The 22098-nt window shown below is 31.9% G+C and overlaps 1 protein-coding gene across 1 annotated transcript; it reads right to left on the bottom strand.

Annotated features, from left to right (window-relative positions):
* Positions 1 to 463: 463 nt before the first annotated feature.
* On the bottom strand, positions 464 to 18309 carry LOC123696904 (muscarinic acetylcholine receptor DM1). Its single transcript, XM_045643293.1, has 4 exons — positions 17489 to 18309; positions 5375 to 5480; positions 2218 to 2393; positions 464 to 2029 (listed from the first exon to the last, which is right to left on the bottom strand). The coding sequence occupies exons 1-4, from the start codon at positions 18223 to 18225 to the stop codon at positions 1249 to 1251; spliced, it is 1800 nt and encodes a 599-aa protein (XP_045499249.1). The 5' UTR covers positions 18226 to 18309; the 3' UTR covers positions 464 to 1248.
* Between the last annotated feature and the right edge of the window lie 3789 nt (positions 18310 to 22098).

The raw sequence follows: 22098 nt of genomic DNA, 5'->3' as shown, positions 1-22098 counted from the left end.
GTTTATGTAAATAATTAAACGTTTTTAAAGGTCATTTCGCTTGATAAAATTACAATCAATTTCTGTGAAATTATAATTTTAGAAAATGAATCTCTATTGTATTAAGAGCGAAGTGGTTCACACATATTTTTTTAAAGATAGGGACCACGATGACGTATACGTTCAACAAAAAAATTTTGACATCTTAAAAACGCAATATATTTACTTGATATTTACATAAACAATTGTTAACTCTATAATCTCTCTAAACGTTTTGTCTTTGATTTCGATTAAAACTTCGTTTTTAGAATTATCCAGGAATAACGATTAAGAAATTGAAATCGTTGTATAAGAATGAAAACATCAAGAATTATTAAAATAGAAAAATCGAAGACACGCTTTCCTTCACATAATCACCCGAATCATTCCAATATTGCTTATAATATTTCAATTTATTTATACATATAGAAATTAAAACAAGATATACATTCGAAACAAGGCTTTTTAATTCTCTCATATATAAATTCTATAACTAACACACTTTACTTTGGCATTTGTACAATATAAAGGTCATGTTGGCACATCGGTTAGTAAAAATTACCAATAAAATATTTGTATTGATAATGTTTTGAAGCCTATTGAGTCTTAATTTAATACTAAAAACCATGTTTTGGCATCTTTAAGCGTTTGGTACGTGTCTGAGGTAAACAAAAACATCTACAGCGACTTTGGCAGAAATATAAAGATCTTTCAAATAACACAAAAATGAACTTGCCTTTTACCTGCTTCTAAATTCGTCGACATTTACCCTAAAAGCTCACACAGTACCGGAACATCGTTAAAATGTTGACTAGAAAAAGAAAGACTAGATTTTTTATTTACTTATCTAATACACCATCTGTCTACTACCTAATAATAAATATTATGTCTTCATTGATCCTCCCAACTTCCCAAAATGCATCTTCTTATAACAGAAGAGTTTACAAAATCATAAATCAAAATGTAACTTATAAAAAAAATGGACGGGACGTTCAACTCACTAACAAAATTAGGATGTAATTTTTAAAATGAACAATTTGTTGTTTATTATGAAAGATAATTCAAATGTGTAATTTATCATTAGCTATAAAGGATAGAGATAACTTTTTTTGGTAAAATAATTATCACCAACATTTTCTTCATTCCAAGGCATCAAGATTGGGCAATTATAATCTTGATACCCATAAGCAAAACAAATTAGCCAATTTTGCCTTCACTACGTTTCTTTCTCTAATTATACACTCCTCTAGTCATAGCTTCTCTATTTCTATTATGCCACTTACAAGTTAAAATTCTAACATACGTTCTTCTAAACGTTGCATTGCACAGAGCATAGCATACTGGATTTATAGTCGAGTTAATATAACATAAAGCGTAAAAGAATGACCAAAGTTCGTCAGGAATGCACTTGGTACACGCTGTCAAAGGTTTTAAGAGCACAAGTATGTTATAAGGCGTCCACGTTATGATAAACGATAAAAGGATGGCAGATAGTGTCTTAGCTGCTTTTGTTTCTTGCTTCTTCTCTTGCGTTTTCTTCTTCTTGGGCGTTTTTGTTGTAATTCCTTTACCAGCCAATTGCTTCGGTATTATTTTGGCATTGAGAGGTATTCTGACATCTTGTATATGAGATGTTCTTCTTGACAGACCAGCGTGGCCTGCAGGATGTAGATTTAGTTCTGAATCTCCTCTCGCGGGTGGTCGATACACGCGCGCGTTAGTTGGTGGAGATTCCTCCGTGATCATTTTGATGCTTGGTCTTTCGGAGTCTGCATCTGGAAGCCTTATTACAATCGTGTAGACAGAATCAGCGGACGCTGATTTAGGTGCAGGTGAGGTAGCTGTGTTGATTCTAGTATTTGGGGGAAGAGAACGACTGTCTCGCGCACTTGGGATTGGAGGAGGGGGTTCAAAGTTCCGTCTAAGAGGGGAAGTACCGCCGTCTGCATTAGATCCGCCAGACCCTCCTCGGCTAGCGAAGGGGTCTCTGATCACATTCAGCGAGGTGCACCTGTAAAAGATATACTGATGAATCTTGCGTTCAAAAATTATGTCACAACTCATTAATATCTCTTGACCTATTATTACTCCTATTTAGAAAATATAAGAGGTTTTTACGACACCTTTTTACATAAACAGAGTAAGAACATAATTAGGAAATTCATGAAGAGTAAAAAGGTAAAATAGGATCGTACTTACCTGGACACAGTACTTTGCAGAGGCGTTTCCACCGACACTGGAGTAGCGTACCCCAGGTCTGAAGGCTCCTCTTCCGGCTCAGTTTCCTCCAGATCCTCTCTGCCAGAATGCCACCACGCCAAACACCAGCTTCTTATCGCTGCCCAACCTCGGAGACGGCTTTGGTATTTCGCACTCTGGTGGAATGTAAATTACATATGAGAATGTGTTATAAATATGTAAATGCTTTTACAAAACGATGATGTGACTTTCATGAATAATAATTTATGTCGTTTTGATACTAAATAAAATGTTACACATTTTTATATTGCTTTTTTTACCATATTATATTATAAACGAGTAGGTTACTATATTAGTCACATAGTAACAACTACAGTAGCAACAACGTTATGCTCATTTAAAAACGTATAATATTAATACATATTATTATAACGATTTAAAAATGTTATAGGTACCTTTCTTTCCAAAAATTGTATGTATTATATAAATTGTCAATTAAATAAGGGCTGGTACTGTCACCTGTATAAATTGGCAATCAGATAAGTTACGGTGCTATTGCCAACTGTGCTGAACCCAAAACTGCTCTAACCATTCGCCAAGCTCGAGGTACCCGTTACAATTATTGGAAAGGAGCCAAATCAATACGATTCAGGGATAATAAATACGGTTTTTTTACATTAGTAGAAACAAAATTAAAAGAAACTGACGCTGTAAGAGCTTAACTATTTTTCACGATTTAATTACGATATGTAACGTTACCTATAGGTAGAAAAAATCGGTTCATTAATAGCAAATAATATGATCTATTTGATAACTAATATTAATATTAGTTAGTCAGACTAATAATAATAATAAAAAAATTCTACAAATCAATTCAAGAAATTAATTACATTAATTTGATAGAAAGCGACTTGCGTATGTAATACCTGAATACAGATAATATAACACCTGAATACACGTGTGTTATAAATTAATTACGGGTAAAAGCTCGAGGACATTTTCATGTGAACTCCAAGTTCGTATCGTAAAATGTGAACGCTAACGTTGTAAGAAAATAATAAGAAACTCGGAGTGCGAATACGAGTTTGCTGCAGAACTTATCGCTTAATTGGAATAAATTATCATAAACGATGTAAGTTTGCTAAATCTATACTCTAATATTATAAAGATGAAGAGTTTGTTTGTTTGGTTGAATGCGCTAATCTCAGGAGTCAGGAATAATAAGACACGTAATGTCTTATTAGAAAGAAATAATATTTCAGTGATCGTTAGATCATCTATCGAGGAAGGCTACTGGCCATAATATCATCACGCTAAGTCCAATAAGAGCGGAGCTGTGATGGTAAAATGGGCGGCACAGCTAGAGCAATATAAATTTGTAAATCTTATCAATGTGCAATGTATTTATATTATTTCCGTTTACAGTAGTTAACAAAATTGTGTAAACGATTGTTATTAATTAGCATATAGGAAACCGTAATTATTAATGTTTTTAGCATCAATTGCGGTACTGTCAAAACAATGAAGCTTACAGTTCGAAATTCGTCATTAAAATTTTATTACCGTGTTTGCGGAAATCTATTACGTAAACCTATTTTATGCTTGCAACAATTTCAGTATTATCCATACTAATATTATAAATGCGAAAGTAACTCTGTCTGTCTGTCTGTTACTCAATCACGCCTAAACTACTGAACCAATTTCCATGAAATTTGGTATGGAGATATTTTGATACCCGAGAAAGGACATAGGCTACTTTTTATTCCGGGAAAATGACGCAATCCCGAAAATCCCACGGGAACGGGAACTATGCGGGTTTTTCTTTGACTGCGCGGGCGAAGCCGCGGGCGGAAACCTAGTATTCAAATAAAAACATACAATTTATAATTTGGTTTTACAATTTAGATTGTGGTTAATTTTGTAAATATGAAATGACGATTCAAAAGTGCTTCTAAAAGAAGTCTAATTGAATAAAAATGTTTGAGTTGAAGTTTGAACAAAGGAAAAGCGAGACTTAAGAGAAAAAATATGAATATAAACTATTTTAAATCTAAGTTATTGAAGTATTAGATCAATTTCCAGTAACATATTTCAGTGAAGTCTAAATATATATTATAATAGTGGAAGGAATGGAATCGGATGTCGTTAACTCGTCTATGGCGCCAAAATTGAGCACTGCTGAAGGAAGATAAGCTATGATGGCCGAAGGGACTTCACAACAACTTGGTTCTATAAGATATCGATATTGAAGTAAATTATTATGTTGTAAATAAAAATATCTGCAGTTTGTGTTAATAGAGTAAAATAGTAAGTTGCCAAAGGTATACATAGTATCAAATTAAGGGAACAATATAAAGGGTTAATTTTTGTTACTATGGTTAAGATTATTAATACGTAAAACTACTGTAGTACAAGCTAATTAAAAAATGTTCTAACAAATTCCTTTTAACCAATTGTCCAGTTTTACACTAGCGTAGGTACATTTTACTAGTAGCAAATCCATCTAACTCAACATTACAACAATACGCTTAAACATGAAACAGGTAGTCCAGTTTCATCTTTGGCCTTCGCAACATAATATGTTATCTGAAACTCATAAACAAATTTCCTGCAGTGGACCAATAAAGTTAAGTCCACAGAGCCAGAAGCCTTGTCAAAGTTTGCAGTAACTTACAAATTGCAACTCGAACACTGTCGCCTATATTGTTTCATTTTAGTGTACAACTTTGTACCGCTGTGATATTTGAATACTCAAATTTACCATCTGATGGTTAACGCGAGCTTTAATATTAAAGACGTTGAAACTTCATTCCGTGTAATGTCGGTCTTATATTAGAATCTTTAATTATGAGTACAATTTTCAAAAATCTTACAACGATATTTGGGATATTTCATAATGTTTACCATATTATATTTACACTAAAATAAGCAAATAAAATTTTTATGGAACTATACAAATTCTATTATATACATTTAAATGTGATTTACCACTATTAAATGTGTTTATTACACAACTCTACAATATGATACAATTAAGAAATAATTTCATATATTTTGGACCTTATGTTCAACATTTTCCTTTCTACTTCATAATAAATTGGTTTATTTTACAGTTCATCAATACGTTTTAAACATAAATAATATAATATTATCTCACCTGATAGTCCCTCCACCGCGGGTCCAAGGCGCCTCTCACGTGATACACGGAGTCCGCGTCTCCCGACTCGGAGCGCGCTCGCGCCTCTATTTCCCGCGTCTCGTCACTGCACATTAGATTTTATTTTTCTTATAAGTACATATAATTAATATAAGAGAAGCTTTAAGGGTATTAAGTATTTTTTATTAATGAGTACCTAAATGTCGGTGTGAGACTTAATACATCTGGAGTTTTTTTTAATAAACAGCACAAACAAATGGAAACAAATGGACAGATCACAGACAGATCATCATAAAAGATCAAATAAAAATAAATCACATATTTTTTTAAATATTGAAATAATAACTTTAACATTTCTGTACCTAATATTAAAATAAAACATAAAACAGTATGTATCTCAACCAAATCAAAAATACTTATTCAAATACTACAAAATATAAAGAAAAAATTGTTCAATTAGCTTCTAAAATTAGAATCATGTGCTCTACCTACTAAATCTACAAAATTATACAACTCCGCCATCCACTAATGGAACTCTGTTAATTGAATCGATTACATAAATCGAATTAGGATCATCCAGTCAACCACTATTTAGAAGTACATCGAGAAGTACTAATTCTATAATTGATGCAATTATCATTGAGGTATAGCTGATTAATGATTGATATTACCATATAACCAATTACACAAATAACCCCGTAAATTTAACCGATATATAACGGGATAAATGAACTAATTTGGCATAAATCAGGTAACTAGCTTATTAGCAGTTTATGTTTTGTTGTATTTTGTAAATATTATGTTATCAATGTTTAACGATTCTTCGACTGTCTTAATTTAATTTTTAGTGTCTTTAAAATTGTAAAAGGATCTAAGTATACATATAATGATTTGTTCTGAAGTTCATTAATTATTCTACAAGTGGAAAAGAACATATTTTTCGGAATTTGTAAGCTACATAATATTTATTTATTTATTTATTTTTATTAAGAATTTCCAACAAAGAAAACATAATTTAAAAACTCACAACATTCAAACAATATTTAGATTTCAAACAATATTTTTTCAAACAATATTTAGATATACCTATACAAAACATGACGTGAATTCTCTTCACTTCCTAATATGTAAATTTCCGGCCAAAATATTCAAAACCCTCGCCTTACTTTTCACGCAAATATAATAATAGCAACAATGAATCTTACTATCCATTTATCATTCGAATACAATTCTAGCTGTTGCAAATCTTTAGAGAAATAAGCGAATATTCGATCGCAAATATTCGAAGGGGTTAATCAAAGGCTCATAAAGTGAGATGAATGCCCGTGGACCAGAAGCTGGCATTGTGCCAAAGTGCACGCGTTTAGCAGACGGCTTAAGAGACAGGATTTAGTAGAAATATTAATGAGAGTATAAGTTAGGAATACCACGCGTTTTACAATAAATTTAATAATATTTTGAATGGTAACAATTTTGAATTATATTTTTGAAATAAGTACTTATTTATGAGTGGTTTTATCAAATATGTTGTGTACCTAGGTAATAGAAATATACCTATATCTATATTAATTGCAGACTAAACAAGGCACATCATAAGCAATCAATAACCAGAATAGTAGGTCGAATATTAGTTACTTGTAATCTTACAAATCTTGAATGGTGCAGTGTGACTAAACTTTTACCTATTTTATGTTTATAATTCATTATTAAATATATTTGCGGAACGTTTGATTAATTGATCGCTATTAGAATATTAATTCTAATGTATAATTAAAAATTGATTTCATTCGTTACAAGCTCATAACTTGTACCAATCTCTAAAGAGTTGAGAGGAATAATCTCGGCTAAATTGTCAACAGATTAGTTCTGTGTGCAAGCTTCAACATCTTAATTGTATTATACATAATAATGCAACCCAGCTTACACATTTTGTTGATGTATTGTCAACACTGCTTAATTATGAAGCTTAGTATAAAAATTCATAAGCTACTTAGAAAATATCTATAACACTATAAAATCATAGTAAAACCAATTTTGACTCTGTTAAACTTTTTAAACATGAAATTAAGACGTAAGATGTCTATCCCTTATATTTAATAACATTTATTTTACTGAAAATTAATACAATGTACATAACTACATATTGAGAGACACTTTATTATATGTATAGGTAATATTAAAAATAGGTACATTATAATAAGATATAAATTAATAGATACGTTATAAGATCTCCAAAAGGGATATAAATAGATTTGAAGGTTTTATCAACGGAAAATGTGCTGATAACAGAATTTCAAGCTTGGAAAACAAATGTCCAATTACAAAGTCTCGTAAATATTCCACTACGCTGCGTTTTTAGAACCAACAAATACATAAATCTAAAGTATTGTGATAAATGTCAAATAGATTCGGATTTAAGAATAAAATCCAACTCATTTCGTGGAGAATAGACGCTATGAAAATATTTTCACACTAGAAACAGCGTATTATGTGGTTCATAAAAATAACTGGGGGCTAAAACTTTTATTATGTTAAATTTATTTATTTTTAGAACATTGTTAATTTATACACACAGATTGGGAATGTAAATATAACTCCCGATGATTATTTGAAACAAAATAAAGGCTATTCAGCACCACTAGCACTAAGTAAACCGCCCGTCATCCATCTCACGGGAATTTTTCCAAATGGTAAAAAAGTCAATATAAACGAAGGCATTGAACGAGCCCATCCATCTGTAGGGAATAATGAAAACGTGCCGCCAAAAAAGCTTACCGAAGCCTCAACGACCAGTTTCACAGGAACAAAACATAAAAACGGACTAAGCAAATCACGGTATCCGAAAAAAGATCGTTCGGTCGCGTGTAAAAACAGCACTTTTCATATCGCCTGTGGAGCTATTCGAACTAAAACAAACTTAGAGAGCTCAACAATAGAGAAGGAAATGGCCCCCGTAAAGCATCAAGTTCGGGATTGCAGCGCACAGACGGTTTCGGTTACCACAAGGGACCATGATATGAGCCATTACGGCTTCACAAAATCACTTTTCCTCCACATAATATTTACATCAAATGACTTGAAGTAAACATTTTTATATAGAGACGCTTCCTTATAATTATAAATTAATTGCCTTGATTTGCGTTGATTTCTGCTCTGTGGCATGGCTAAAGGACGATATTTTAGCACTAACAGCGCCGTTGGTCAACTAATTAAAAGTGTTAAATTTTAGTTACCGTGGTTCTAGGAAACCTCTCTCTCTAGAGGACAAAAGATGAATATTCTCTCCAACTATCAAATAAAGCAACGGTATATTACGCAAACATTATACGAATAATTTTATGAATAACATGTTCAATTTTTTTTTTTTGAGTATCTTGATGGTAAAGCCCGAAAGTATGGGAATAAAATAATTTTCTGGTATCTTCATCGTGAAAAACTTGGCTTATTTACACTAAAGTAATAATAGATAACTACTGGGAAAAACTCCCTTTCGATATGAACTTAAATAATTTTCTCTTCGGCCCTTTTAAAACAAGGTTATTAAAAAATTATTTTACAATCATATAATTAGCAAGGTCGTAACTTGTGCTATATAAACATTAAAGGTAAATTCAACCCTTAAATAAGGCCTCTTAGACACAATTAGATCAGTTGTTACAAACAAATCATAGAATGGAACTATCCAAAGCCCGCGCGTGTATTGAACAAAAGGTTTCCGCATGCAAAGTTACAATCGAAGCGAAACACAATAACAGACGTCCTTTCCTTCACTCTTATACACTTTGTATAGTTCTGTCTCTGCCTTTCCGAAGGGAGATACTATCGACTGGGATGACAGTTCTAACGCGGATTCAATTCAATACAATTGCCAATGGTTGTTGTGTTATAGTAGATGAAAAGTCTGTGCTCCATTTCTCTTCAATGTGACACAAATGACTATCTAATGCCCGGAGTACTACGGAGATATTCGATTATAGTCTTTATTTGAAATGAAAAAGTGAAATTGCATTTGAGATGTTTCATGATGAGAGTGAACCAGACAAGGAAAAATATTGCTCTATCTAATAGTAAGGAAAACGGTAAAAATATTCTTAAAAGGATAGAAAAATTAAAGCTTTAATTTCATTTAAAAGATACTTATAAACAACTTTTTCTCATCTCAGCAATTAGTTAAGAAACTATTTTAATTTTATAGCTGTAAATAATTTTGCATGAAAATAAAGAATAAATAACTTATACAGTTTTTCTCATAAAATAAATTATTATTCCTGCAACATCCAAAGCCGGCTAATGGTTTCTGTACGTTCTTATACAAAGTATTTCTCTGAAATCATTTCTCTTCCATTTTAATGCCATGAGATTCAAATAAGAGAGAATTATTATTTAAAACCTGATTTTTTAGAAAGTTTTATATAAAATGTTATTGAAGTAAAACTTCTTTAGCCGCGTTGAAAGTAAAATTTCAAGATCGCGTCATGGCAATACCGTCAGGTCATGGAGTAAGACGACGATTTAGGTGTCTTTGAATCTTGCCAAAGAAGTTTCACTTCTGAAACGTGTGCTCGGCATATACACTCTTTTTTATATTTTGACAAACGATTGTTACTATGATAGAGCAAGTCAGCATCATTTAACATTGTTTTTATTTTTTTTCTGTTCTATTTAAATCTACGCATAGTACATCATAATAAAATTAATAATTATATCAATTCATAATAATTTATTATATACGGTATAAAATATTAAGCGTTGTTTTTTTCCTCGTCGCTTCCGCTTTTTTCCAGTCCAAATCTAACGTAATTTTCCTCAACCAGCGTTATTACTTTAAAATTTGTCACTCACATCGAAATTCAATTGACCGATCCATAAATCATATCAGGAAATAATCAGACGCCATTGCAAGTAATTTTAATCGCTTCGTCGAGGAAGTTCTAATGATCATTTATCAACGTCCACCCAGTCTTAGGGAACTCCTCTGAACGTCGAGAGCCATTTATGACATTTAATAGTAAAGTTTTATATAGATAATAATAATAATTTAGTTATTAACAGTAGAGAAGGCGATATGGTTGTCAAGACAATGTTTACTTTAGGTTGTTAATAAGCTTTTATATTTTAAGGGCTTTTATAATAGATAATTATAATTATATAAGCGTGTTGGATGTGCTCTACCACTAGGTTTGTAGTAAAGAAAAAATGGTTAATCATTTTGAACAAAATAAAAAATCCAGATTGGTAGTTAGTGGTGGTAATATTAAACTAAATGACTAAAATTTAATTCTAAATTAAAACTAACACAATAGAAGGGATATTATATACAAGGGATATGGTTCAGAAAAACTTCTTCTTCTTCAATTTTGTTAGGACACAGCCAATCTATGACGCAGCACAAATATCAATTATTTATACACATAGTTTATACACCTTTCAATCACACTTTTACAGCTACTACAATTTATAATTCATCTAGTATTGATAAAACAATGTTTCACGTATAAATATGAGCTTACTCATTTTCTCAATGCTTAATTAATTAATAAAACCATATAACTGATGTAAATAATTGGATTAACGGTCGTTAACCTTTGACACAAAAGCCGAGTAAGATCTTTAACATCCCAACACATAAACTACGTAAATCAGTATTTTACGATGCGTCATAATAATAATGTTTTGGCAAGCAGCCGCCAGTAATTTCTAACGATATTCATAGAGCGTATGATTAAAAAATAATCTTCTTTAATGTTGGCTTTATCCTCACAACGTAATATGATTTTGTTGGGGAATTCTTTCACAAATCGATAAGATGCTATCGAGCGACTTTATTTTTTCCATAAATAAAAATACTCTATTTAGGAAGATAGAAGTAAGTTTCTAGGATTTCCATGTAGTACCTAAGTAATACAGCTTAAAAATAAAAAATTTAATTAATTTTAATATTTTCAAAAATAAATAAAATACGTAATGTAACAAAGAAAAGGAAAGAGGTTAAGTATGTAATACTAATAATATATTTTTTTATAATATGTATTAACTTTTATTTTTAACAATAATACCTACCCCTTAACTTTCGAAGAAAAATTTGTTTGAATTAATTTTTGGAATCCGAAAATATCAAATGCCTCTACATTTATAATATTACATCTTCTATCTGAATATGTACTTATTATAAGTATCTTAAGATTGATCGTTTAGTGTAATGGCTATTCCTGCTTCTAGAGCTCAGAATAATACAGTATTTTATAGGTCTGAGTTATCAAAATATACCAACACAATCATTTGCAATCTTATCGACCCATTTTTAGACAAACACATTTTTATTAGATTATAGATGGTCATGTACCAAAATAAAAACTTATGATATTATATTATTATAGAGTAGAAAGTATAATTAATAATAAAAAATTTAATGAACATCACAAAATAGGAGTTCATAAGTAGGATTAGATTCTCTTTCGAAAAATTCAATCTCAAAAATAAATACGCTCATGAACTATACGTCGATCTGTCTGGCAACTACGAAAAACTTGGCGGGCTTTTTGTAGACTTACGCTTTTTAATTAATTATCTAGCTAAAGTATATATTGTTGTTTGTACAAGAGATGCACTGACAGAGACGGATGGGTGTTGCTATATCGTCCACGGCGACAATTTATTGATGGCAACTCGCGGATACCACTAATTAATTAGGTTTCGCTTGCGGAGATACAGTTAAATCAGAGTACAGAGTATTAACGTGGTATTAAAAATTACTAGCTATAGGTAATCAATACCGCAGATACTCACCGCTGCTGCTGAATGCTATTCAATATAACATAAAAAGGTATGAATAAGCTTGGTACATTTTAAACGATATGAAACTCTAAAGCGTCATTCAGATATGTGTTATATTTAATATCTACATAAGACGATATACGTAATACCTCAAATAATAAAGTAGGAAAATTCTAATATGTTTTACGAAAAAAACCATTATATTGGACAAATTTGGCTGTAGTCGTTTTGGTTTTTCTTTCAGGGAAAGTTGCTACTTGTGTTGTTGTACCATACATACATACATATTAATTTTATGTTATACCTACCTGACATTAGTGCTACATAATATTCTTGTATGACGGTAAAATCCTTATAATAAATTCATAGAGCACTTTGAAGATGGTGATGCATAAACATAAATACGAGAAATCTTAAGTACCAACATTAGTAGTGGGGAGATAAATAATAGATTATTATAAATAATAGATAATTATAGATTAATGAGACGAAACGTGTGGAATTGTTGCAAAAGTTAGATGCATCGCGGGCCAATATGGAAATTTTTTGTAGCTCGTTATCCAACCCTTGCTCGGAGGAGGCAGGGTTGGTGTATGGCATGGTGGGAGATTTTCTTTCAACTTATAGCGCTGGCATCTAGGCGTTCTCATAGTTTTATTTAGATATGTTAATTAATTTGTGTTTAGTTTGTAAGTTGATTGTTGCAATGGGCCATGAACATTCGTTCAAAAGCCTTGAAATAAATGATTGAAAAAAGATTATGCTACAAAGATAAAAATATTTTACAGTTACCCATAACTTTTGTTCCCTAAAATCGCTTTCTACTTATGGATTATGTAAATTATGAAGTTTTGTTGAACTCAATAAACGTCAATGCGATTTATTTTTCTTCCTGAAAAGCTATATTGCTCAGAATACCGTCAATATTACCTACAGCTACGCTGCAAAAATTCTATATTCATGTCATAGATGATATAATAGCCTGAATAAACTTATCCAGACATTTTGATTAAAATCAGGTGCTATTTGTTATACTAGTTAATAGTTATATATTACGGATTGATAGTTGTTAATACAATAGTATTTTGGTAAAAAACGATTAGCAAATTTTTGTACAAAAATATCACTTTGGTAAGTAGGTATACAACTATCCTAGAGTGAAATCACGGCGACATTACCAAAATGTATACCAAATGATATTTATTCATTTTATTCATTTTATAATGCTTTATTTCCCTAGATAAATTGCAAATACCAAGTTAAGGTTTTAAAAGTTACAAAAAATATCGTCACATAATTCAGTAAAAAAATGTTGAAAGTTCATACATACAAGTGTCTATTTTGTACAAAATTACCAGCCGTTAAATTAATTGTAATTCTGTTAAGACTCTTGACGGAATTTTAATTAAAAATTACAAACACCGTCCCACCTCGCAATTAAGGAAGCAAATATTTTCCTCTTTTTTATGGAAATAAATATTTTTAAACGAACGTAGGTATTTAAATGGGAAATATTCAAAAATTTATCTTAATTAAGCTACATCCTAGAAAATATAGGTATGCTGAACTAGAAAATGTGTTAAATGAACTTCTTTTTTATTGAATAAAACATTTTTATCTAGTAATTATATTTTATTTTTCATTAAAAAAAATATTTTCATTGTTTTGAATATCTAACATCTGCTCTACAAAACTGGATATCTATTCTAAGAGGTTGTAATAAGAGTTAGTTTCTTCTCTAGTAACTGTATCCTAACTCAGTTTATTTAGACGTAATAATATTATATCGATAAGTTTTTAGTATTTGATTCTCAAAATATCTACTTTTGCTAATAAAGATAAGAAATTATAGATTTATTTTTGGCAAATTGTACTTCAATTCATTTATCATTGTCTGATAAAATTACATACCGAAAAAGAAATGGATAAAAAAGTCAGAACGATAACCTACTTAAAAGTTGTAAGCAGGGCATTGTGAAATGAGATTAATCAAGTGATTGCCGTGCTAAAACAAGAACAAAGCAAGACAAAACAAGACAATTGAAGGAGATTTACGAAGGCGCACGTTAAATAAATGCCTGCATCAACTTAGATTCGTTAGAGCGTAAATCTTGCCCGCATCTTGAAGTAATGTCTCTCGTAGTAAAAGCCTTCATAGGGCTGTCGAGGTTTTGTAAACCCGCTACACTATTTCAGTAGTAAATTTTAAAGCGGAATAAAGCTACACAATATCTTAAATACACTTCTGTCTACACAATTAAATCTTTTGTAGTCAGTCGGTTTCAAAGCGAACGCTTTATCTCAACTGAAAGAAACGACGTCAACGCTACCACTAGATTGGCTAAAAGCAAAATTTGAAAAGCTTTTTAACACTAATTACTTATTAACTGACGAAAATATAACTTTTCAAAGATCGAGTGGCAAACTTTTAAAATAATTTGTCATTGTAATAGCAACCCTATTTGCCTGAGGCTAGGGAGGAGCGAGGGGGCGACGCTCAGGTGAAGCGTTGTCGGTGAAATTTTTAAGAGCTCTAAGGTATTTTTATTAGATCTGTGCAGAGATAAAAGATAGTCGTTTGGGAATTTTCGTTTACATTCGAAAATTTTTAAATTACAATGTGGTTTTAATGTTTCTCGGTCCTTTGTATTCAAATAAATAAGTTATTGTGGATATTTTTTAATGTTCGAGTATTTTTCGGAAATTCCTGAACAAAATTGAAGTTTATATTCATACTACATTGTCTGTACAGTGTACACTATACATATAATGACATCAAATTGTTTCATACGCCACAATCATACAGTAAATCAGAGTATAGCTACTGCTGCAGTAATGTCTGATGATTACCAATTAAATCAAATGGATAGTATGTTATGTGACAAGGAAGTAGTAGTATCTAATACTCTCATAATATGTTCTATTCGTATGGTGTTATGTATTGTTGAAATAATCTTGAGAAACAAACAACACATTTTAAAATAAAACTAATACTTTACTTAAAGGATATTAAAAAATCAGATAGTAATTCAATCCTTTCTTTCCTTTTAAATATAAATAATAATAGTTTAAAAAAACTAAAAAACACGCTTTTTGTAAATTGAAAAATGGAATAATTTTATCAAATTAGTGTATTGTCATCGGTCCTCAATAAATCTACAAAGTTTGAACGAAATCTGGCCGTTTAAAGTGGGTCAAAATCGCGCCCAAAGAAGTCGGTTACAAACATACAAACATACAGGTGAAGCTAATAAAAAGCGTGTTAAAATGTAGAGCAACATAAAACAAGACGGTATCCAACCGAACAATTACCTCCTATTAAATAGTGTTTTCAAGCGCCACTCCCGCGAAATGGTGACTAGGTTACGTTTAGGATTCAACAGTTAATCGAATGCGAATGTAATTTCGGCTTCTAATTAAAATACAATAAAAACACTCTTTGACATGCTAATGAAGCGCCAATTACTGCGTCCGCAACTGAGCGCTATCTTGATACTCGTAATTCCCTTTTCAATCGAATTGGAACCGAGTATCGATTCGAATTAATATGCATCATTCGAGTGGTTGTATAACGAATGATAACGATGGAAACTCATTAGATCGATGAGAATTCGAAATATTCCAACGAGACATGAACGACAAATATTAAGCGGGAACAAATGATCACTTCCATGAACTCCTAATGGTGAAAAGTGGAAACGCAAAATTTGTTTAACTTCAAAATGTTTATCGTGTGCTTAGTGTTTGATAACGCTCATGCATTTTATACTGAAGAAGAATTCTATTCGAACTACTTTTGAATCTTTATAACTACCTCATAAATATTTTATAAGGCGAAAGTCAGCGGACATGGTCTTCTTATACAAAATTCTTCATGGTTTGGTGGACAGTCCTGATCTGCTTAGTCTCCTCAATTTAAACACGCCAAGAATTGGTACCCGTATTCACACTCGTAAGACCTTTAACTTAATTCTATGTCGCACTAAATACGGCCAAAATTCACCTATCAACCGTATGTGTTCTACTTATAATACTGTATGCCATGATCTCGACCTGTTTAATGCATCGGTCAGTACTATCAAAAATTTTTTTTTTAACAAATATGTAATTAACTAGTTAATATGTTTTAAATTTTAGTTTTAATTATTGTTACAAGTGTAGGTTTATAATTGTTTGCATGTTGTGTTCGCTCCTAGAAGGCCGTCCAACTAAATGTCACAAAGATAAGATTATGATTGTATTTTCACAAAATGTTGGAACGTCCAGTTAGCGGACCGAATAAAGTAAAAAAAAAAAAAAAAAAATATAACAATTAGCTCTACGTAACATATACATATTATGATAGAATTGTAGGGACAATTTTATTATACATCGTTTTAATTAAGTATAATACAATTAATAATATGTTATTTTCTTTTTTAATACGCGCATACCTATATAAGAGTGGAAAGTAATTCATATATATTATATACGACTACGCTCTTTAAAAAAAATTATAAAGCTCCCGCTGAAATGGAAAAAAAATGCGATAAAGCTCATATAGAAATTATATTTATTTATAAACTTGAATAGGCACATTATTGTACATTTTGCGTTAGCCTCCACACATTATATTAAAATACAATTTGAGTATTTTAACAAGCTAATATTTGAAAAACTTTACAAAGATCATAAATAATAAATTTTTAAGTGGAACTACGGCGTTCAACAGAAGCATTCAATGAGTATAAAATAAATTTTATGGGCTTTCAGTGTCCAATTCTCGTAGACCGAAGTTATAAAATGGAATAGGGAAAAGTTAAGAAGTTGCTTTATGGCAAGTTAGAAGAATGTCATAATTTGGTCTCTACAAGCGTTGGGCGGAGACAGCCTTTGAAATAGAGCGAAAAATTCTCCTCAATGTGCTAATGCAAAAAGCACTTTAATGAAAACTGGGTAGGTCCATAATCACTTGTACCGATATGAAAACTTTCTAGAATAAATTTTCATTACTTTCGCAGTATCATAACAAAGTTGTAGCACCAACGGTTTTATGTATTAAAAAAAAATATAAACACAGCGTAAATAAATCTTAGGATGTTATATTGAACTTAAATAAGAAAGAGTTGATGAAAACGAAACGACGCGGTTCATCTAAAACCGACTTCAAAGTTACAAGTCTTTGGAAGCGCCTGAGGTTTAAATTTCCTCACATACTCACGCTAAAACGTAAGTCATTAATTACTCGAGAGATATAATATAAAGTTTAAAACTCTTAATTACTTTACAAACTAAATATATAAGAAGAGCTTTTAATAATTACAATATTGGCCATAAATAACAAAAGTTTGAAAAACTTACCTAGAATTTGATCTTTTCGACGAGTCGTGTTTCTTCCCACCTTGAAGATTTGGAAGATCTTTCTGTCTCTTTTTCGTCTCTCTCCAAATCTTGTAATATAATATACACATAACTGTCACTGGCACATAAAACGCCGCGATAGCCGTCCCGAATGTAATAAACTGATTAGTCTCTATAAACTGAATGTAACACTCATTTGGCGGCACTTTCCTTTCACCGTCTATATACGGCCAGGCGTAAATCCACGGCGGCCACAGCAATAAGCTGAATCCCCACGCACCCCCGATCATCACCGTGGCGCGACGTGTAGTCCTTTTGGCTCTATACGTTAACGGTCTCGTTACACTGAAGTACCTATCGAAACTTATAATAAGAAGGTTCAGCACTGACGCGTTAGACGCGAGATAGTCTAGCGCGAGCCACGTGTCGCAGACGTGCGGGCCGAGCGGCCAGTAGCCGTAGATGGTGAACATCGTGAAGAGCGGCATCGATATCAAGCCGACGGCGAAGTCGGCGACCGCCAGCGAGAACAGGAAGTAGTTGCTGATCGTCTGCAGCTGCTTGTCGATCTTGAAGCTGATCATGACCAAGGAGTTGCCGACGACGGTGAGCACGGAGAGGACGCTGGCGATGATTGCGATGATGATCTTCTGGACGAGGCTGTAGGGGCTGGTGGGGAGGTCGGGGCCGAGCGCCAGGTCTGTTAGGTTGGCTGTGTCGTTGGAAGCGATGAGCATGTCGTCAACTCGGCGAGCCGACGGCCCCCGCTCCGCCGCGGCTCGTACGCCCACCGTCAATGGGCACACCTGCTGGACAACATAAGTATACATTTAATACAGAAAAGACATACTGTATAAATCAATACTGTTATTATTCAACAAAAAAAGATATATCATATTTTCCACATCTTTTATGAATTGATCGCTCGTCGTATATTACACTAGAAGTGCAACTGATAAATAAGCTATTGTTTACTTTAATTGCACTCAAATCATAGCGTACGCTTATGGCCTACGTTGTCACTTACATAAACGACAAATTACACACATCCATGAATTAAATACAGACATAATATACAACTACTCCAGTCTCCACACATCAAAGTTACGTAACTAATCTAACATTATTTCACTACAAACGGATTCTGTAACAACAGTTGTTAAATCAATACAACGCTTGCTTGTCTTCATATACAGATGGCGTTATAGAAACAGAGCGTGTTTTATAAGCCTGGGACTAATTGAGCGCCAAATACTAACTCTAACATACACCCGATATCTTAAACATTATGGGGCCTATCGATCAAACTATGACGTGGAAAGATGACACCCAATCTATATAGAGGATCCAATTGCCTTCAGTATACACTATCAATAAGGAAAAAAAACGCTTTGTCAAAGATTTAAAAACTATCCTATTTGGATAGCGATAAATAATTTAGTATTTTGCAAAATATAGGCATAAATTATATCAATATTTTCTCTCAAAATTAAATAAATAATTATTTTAATAATTGACATTAAAACAACATATATGTTAAATTGGCGAAAAGATGTTTTAAAAATATATTAAACACAAACAAAACTGTGGGATTTAATTAATATTGTTTTTGAAATATAAAGCTTTTGCGATATCCAATTGATAATAATCATCTAACTGAAAACAGGAAATATTGAGAGGGCATTACTAATCTAATCAATTAGTGATTGCTAAATCACTTTATTATCTAAGTGATAAACAAAATTAGTGGAAGGAAAACTATACTAATATTCTTCGGAAAAAAAAATTCTAGGCATTAAGTTTATCGGATTGAAATTAAACATTAGTGGGTTTATTATGTTTATCCTATTTATTATTAAGTATCTGTTATTTATATCTATCGATCTATAGATACATAAAATGATGTTGCCCATCCCATGGTCAGGATGGTCTGTTTCTTTGTAATTGTGAAGGTATAAGTAGATTGATAGACTGGAACACATGGGTTATTTTTATCCAAAAACAACGAGCAAAGCTGCATTGAAGATATAACATAAGCACAGATATAAATACATCTGCAAAGGTTATAACTAATAATAAAACTGTAGTGATGAACAGCAGTAATAATATAGCAATAACGTAATAAACAAGAACACGTGAAACAGAAATAACAATGTCAAAACGATAATTTACGCGTTAATTATGAATAGTTGGGGTCGTTGGAATGTCTTCGAGTCGGGAATGCCGTTTCAATGCAATATCCGTTCTGCGGTATTTATCCACGTCGATTGGCATTTGACCGAATTCAAATGTACAAAAATGTTAGCCGTCGCGTTAGTATTTCGTTAGGTTATTCGATGTGTAACGTAATAGATATAATACGCATGCTAAAAAAGACGATTATTATTTTTTCAGAGCAAGAGTCAAGACATTCTTGGCTCTTGCATCAAAGTAATTGTCTGTAGAACTTTCATGGCAATACATGCAGGATAATCGTAAGAATTAGGAATTAGACCATCATTTAAACAAACTAAATGCTACCGCTTTTAGCTCTTTAACTAAGTGAAGTAGGTAGAGGGTTTTTTTTTCATATTTACCTGTGTATGATGAATCTATCCCTGATAGTCATTAGTGTTTCTCAATATACAATACTATCGTTTGAAACATAAATAATACATGGTAAAAAATGAAAGGCCGGTTACATGGGTCTGAAAATAAATTATTGTCATTAAACAACCATTTTCAGGAAGGTCGCTTAGTGCTATGAAGCCTGAAAAAACAACGCTCTGCCGATCAAAGGACCTCACCCCGCATTGAAATAGATTATGGCGCCATCTTGCTATAAATAAAAGGCCGTTAGCCCTAATTGCAGATCATAATGCCTTTCAAGCGCTTTTATATTAGTTTACGGGTATATTTTTTTTTTTGACTCCTTTGTACGTAAAACAAGATTACGTACCTACTTACTATTTACTGAGAATTTTGTTATTAAGAAGTCTAATATCTAAGTCTAAGTCTAAATCATTGGTAATAAATTACAAAAATAATGAAAATTTAATATAAAACTAATTGGTGTCTTTAAATTTATACAAAAAGCTATCTCTCCTGAACAGCCCTCAGAGCGAGCGATAAAAGTTAATCTTGATAAATACTGCCGTGTCAAAAACAACAAAGGAAAATGTTCATTTTTAAAACACAATAGCTGTCATATCCCCTTCCTAGTGAGCAGGCCTCCTCAAAAAGGGCAAAATATATAATATAAATATAGTATAACATGAGATGGAGGACAGAAAAGGAAAAAATCTTATGTTGGTAATATATTTTTCGACCATGCATCAAAAATTGTCGTCGATTAAAACATTTACATTTTATAAAGCAGAATATTAAATGAAAGAAAATGATATAAATTTATGTTTTAAATCTAATTGCCTGCCTATACGAACTTTAATTGAAACCCTATTGTGACACTGTCGTTTAAAATATGAACTGAAGATGAACTGTATGCATTTTTCTGATTTCACATACACATTAATTAACATAATTAAACAATTCAGTTCTCAGATTTTATGTACTCAAGTATGTTTACATGTGGTTGGAGTGAAAAAATACGATAAAAATATTACATTTCATAAAATAGAGACTATTTCAATTTTTCAGAAAACCGTAAAAGAAAAGTTTCACAATAGCTTCGTTGTGATACCAGAGACAATCAGACAACACATTTTAAAATATTATTGAAGGAATGCGAACGAATTCCCTTGAGAGATATGAGGCACATGCATTGGCACAGGCAAATCTGTTTCAGTAATAGATTTTCCTTTCAGGCTAAACCTCCTGTCATTTATGAGATTATGTCAAGATTATGTTCCTTCTGGACTTTCCTTCAACAAAATGTTGCCGTAATAATACTGTGTAAATAGAGTCAATAATGTTTTAGTACGTCGCTTAAATAAAGTGCTATTTAAGTTTAATATTTTAATCTGAGCATCGGAGCAAACTTTGAACAAATGTCCCATTTTCTCAAACTGCATTAGCATAAAATATAGGCAAAGTTTCATAGACTACGTTCCCCTTAAAATAAGACTCAAATTTGTTTGATTCCGTCGACCGGGCTGTGCGAAAATTGCTTGAACATAAATTAGTTTCACAGAATCTTAATTTCATTTAATATTGTTTACTTAATAACCGGAATTGATTCGACAAACTTTGCATTGTGGTCGAGTTAATGATAAACTTAACTCGGTAAAATCTTGTATTTAGAAGACTTCGATTTAATCTATCTGCTTATTTCTTCACGAATAAAGCTAATTAAATTATGTTTGTTGATTTTGTTTTAATTGTTTTTCTTTCTATGTATATGACTTGTATGTTCTAGTTTCGACCTTCGACCAATCTGTTGGTTGCCTGGAAGAGATTACTTGTTAGTAATAAGGCCGCCTTCTGTGTTGTATGTCCTAGCTTAAGTTTTTATTATACCTACTATTGTTATATTGGCAGCACAATAAAGTGTTTAATACGAAAATTGTCAACAGATTTAAAAGCTTCCCCAGTAATATCTAAATTGTACAGGTTAAACACAGATATTTTTTACAATCAAGCACACAACAACAAAACACATTTCAAACAGAAGT

Source organism: Colias croceus, chromosome 13 (genome assembly GCF_905220415.1).
Source record: "Colias croceus chromosome 13, ilColCroc2.1".
NCBI classification, from domain to species: Eukaryota; Metazoa; Arthropoda; class Insecta; order Lepidoptera; family Pieridae; genus Colias; species Colias croceus.
This window is presented reverse-complemented; position numbering and strand designations above follow the sequence as displayed.

Bases quoted from the DNA above. Each gene is read 5' to 3' on its own strand.
- LOC123696904 (XM_045643293.1), bottom strand. From the start codon at position 18,225: ATGCTCATCGCTTCCAACGACACAGCCAACCTAACAGACCTGGCGCTC. The intron at 5,481-17,488 runs GTAAGTTTTTCA...TCTAATGTGCAG, and splicing joins TCGAAAAGATCAAATTCTAG to TGACGAGACGCGGGAAATAG. The intron at 2,030-2,217 runs GTAAGTACGATC...TATCTTTTACAG, and splicing joins CTGCAAAGTACTGTGTCCAG to GTGCACCTCGCTGAATGTGA.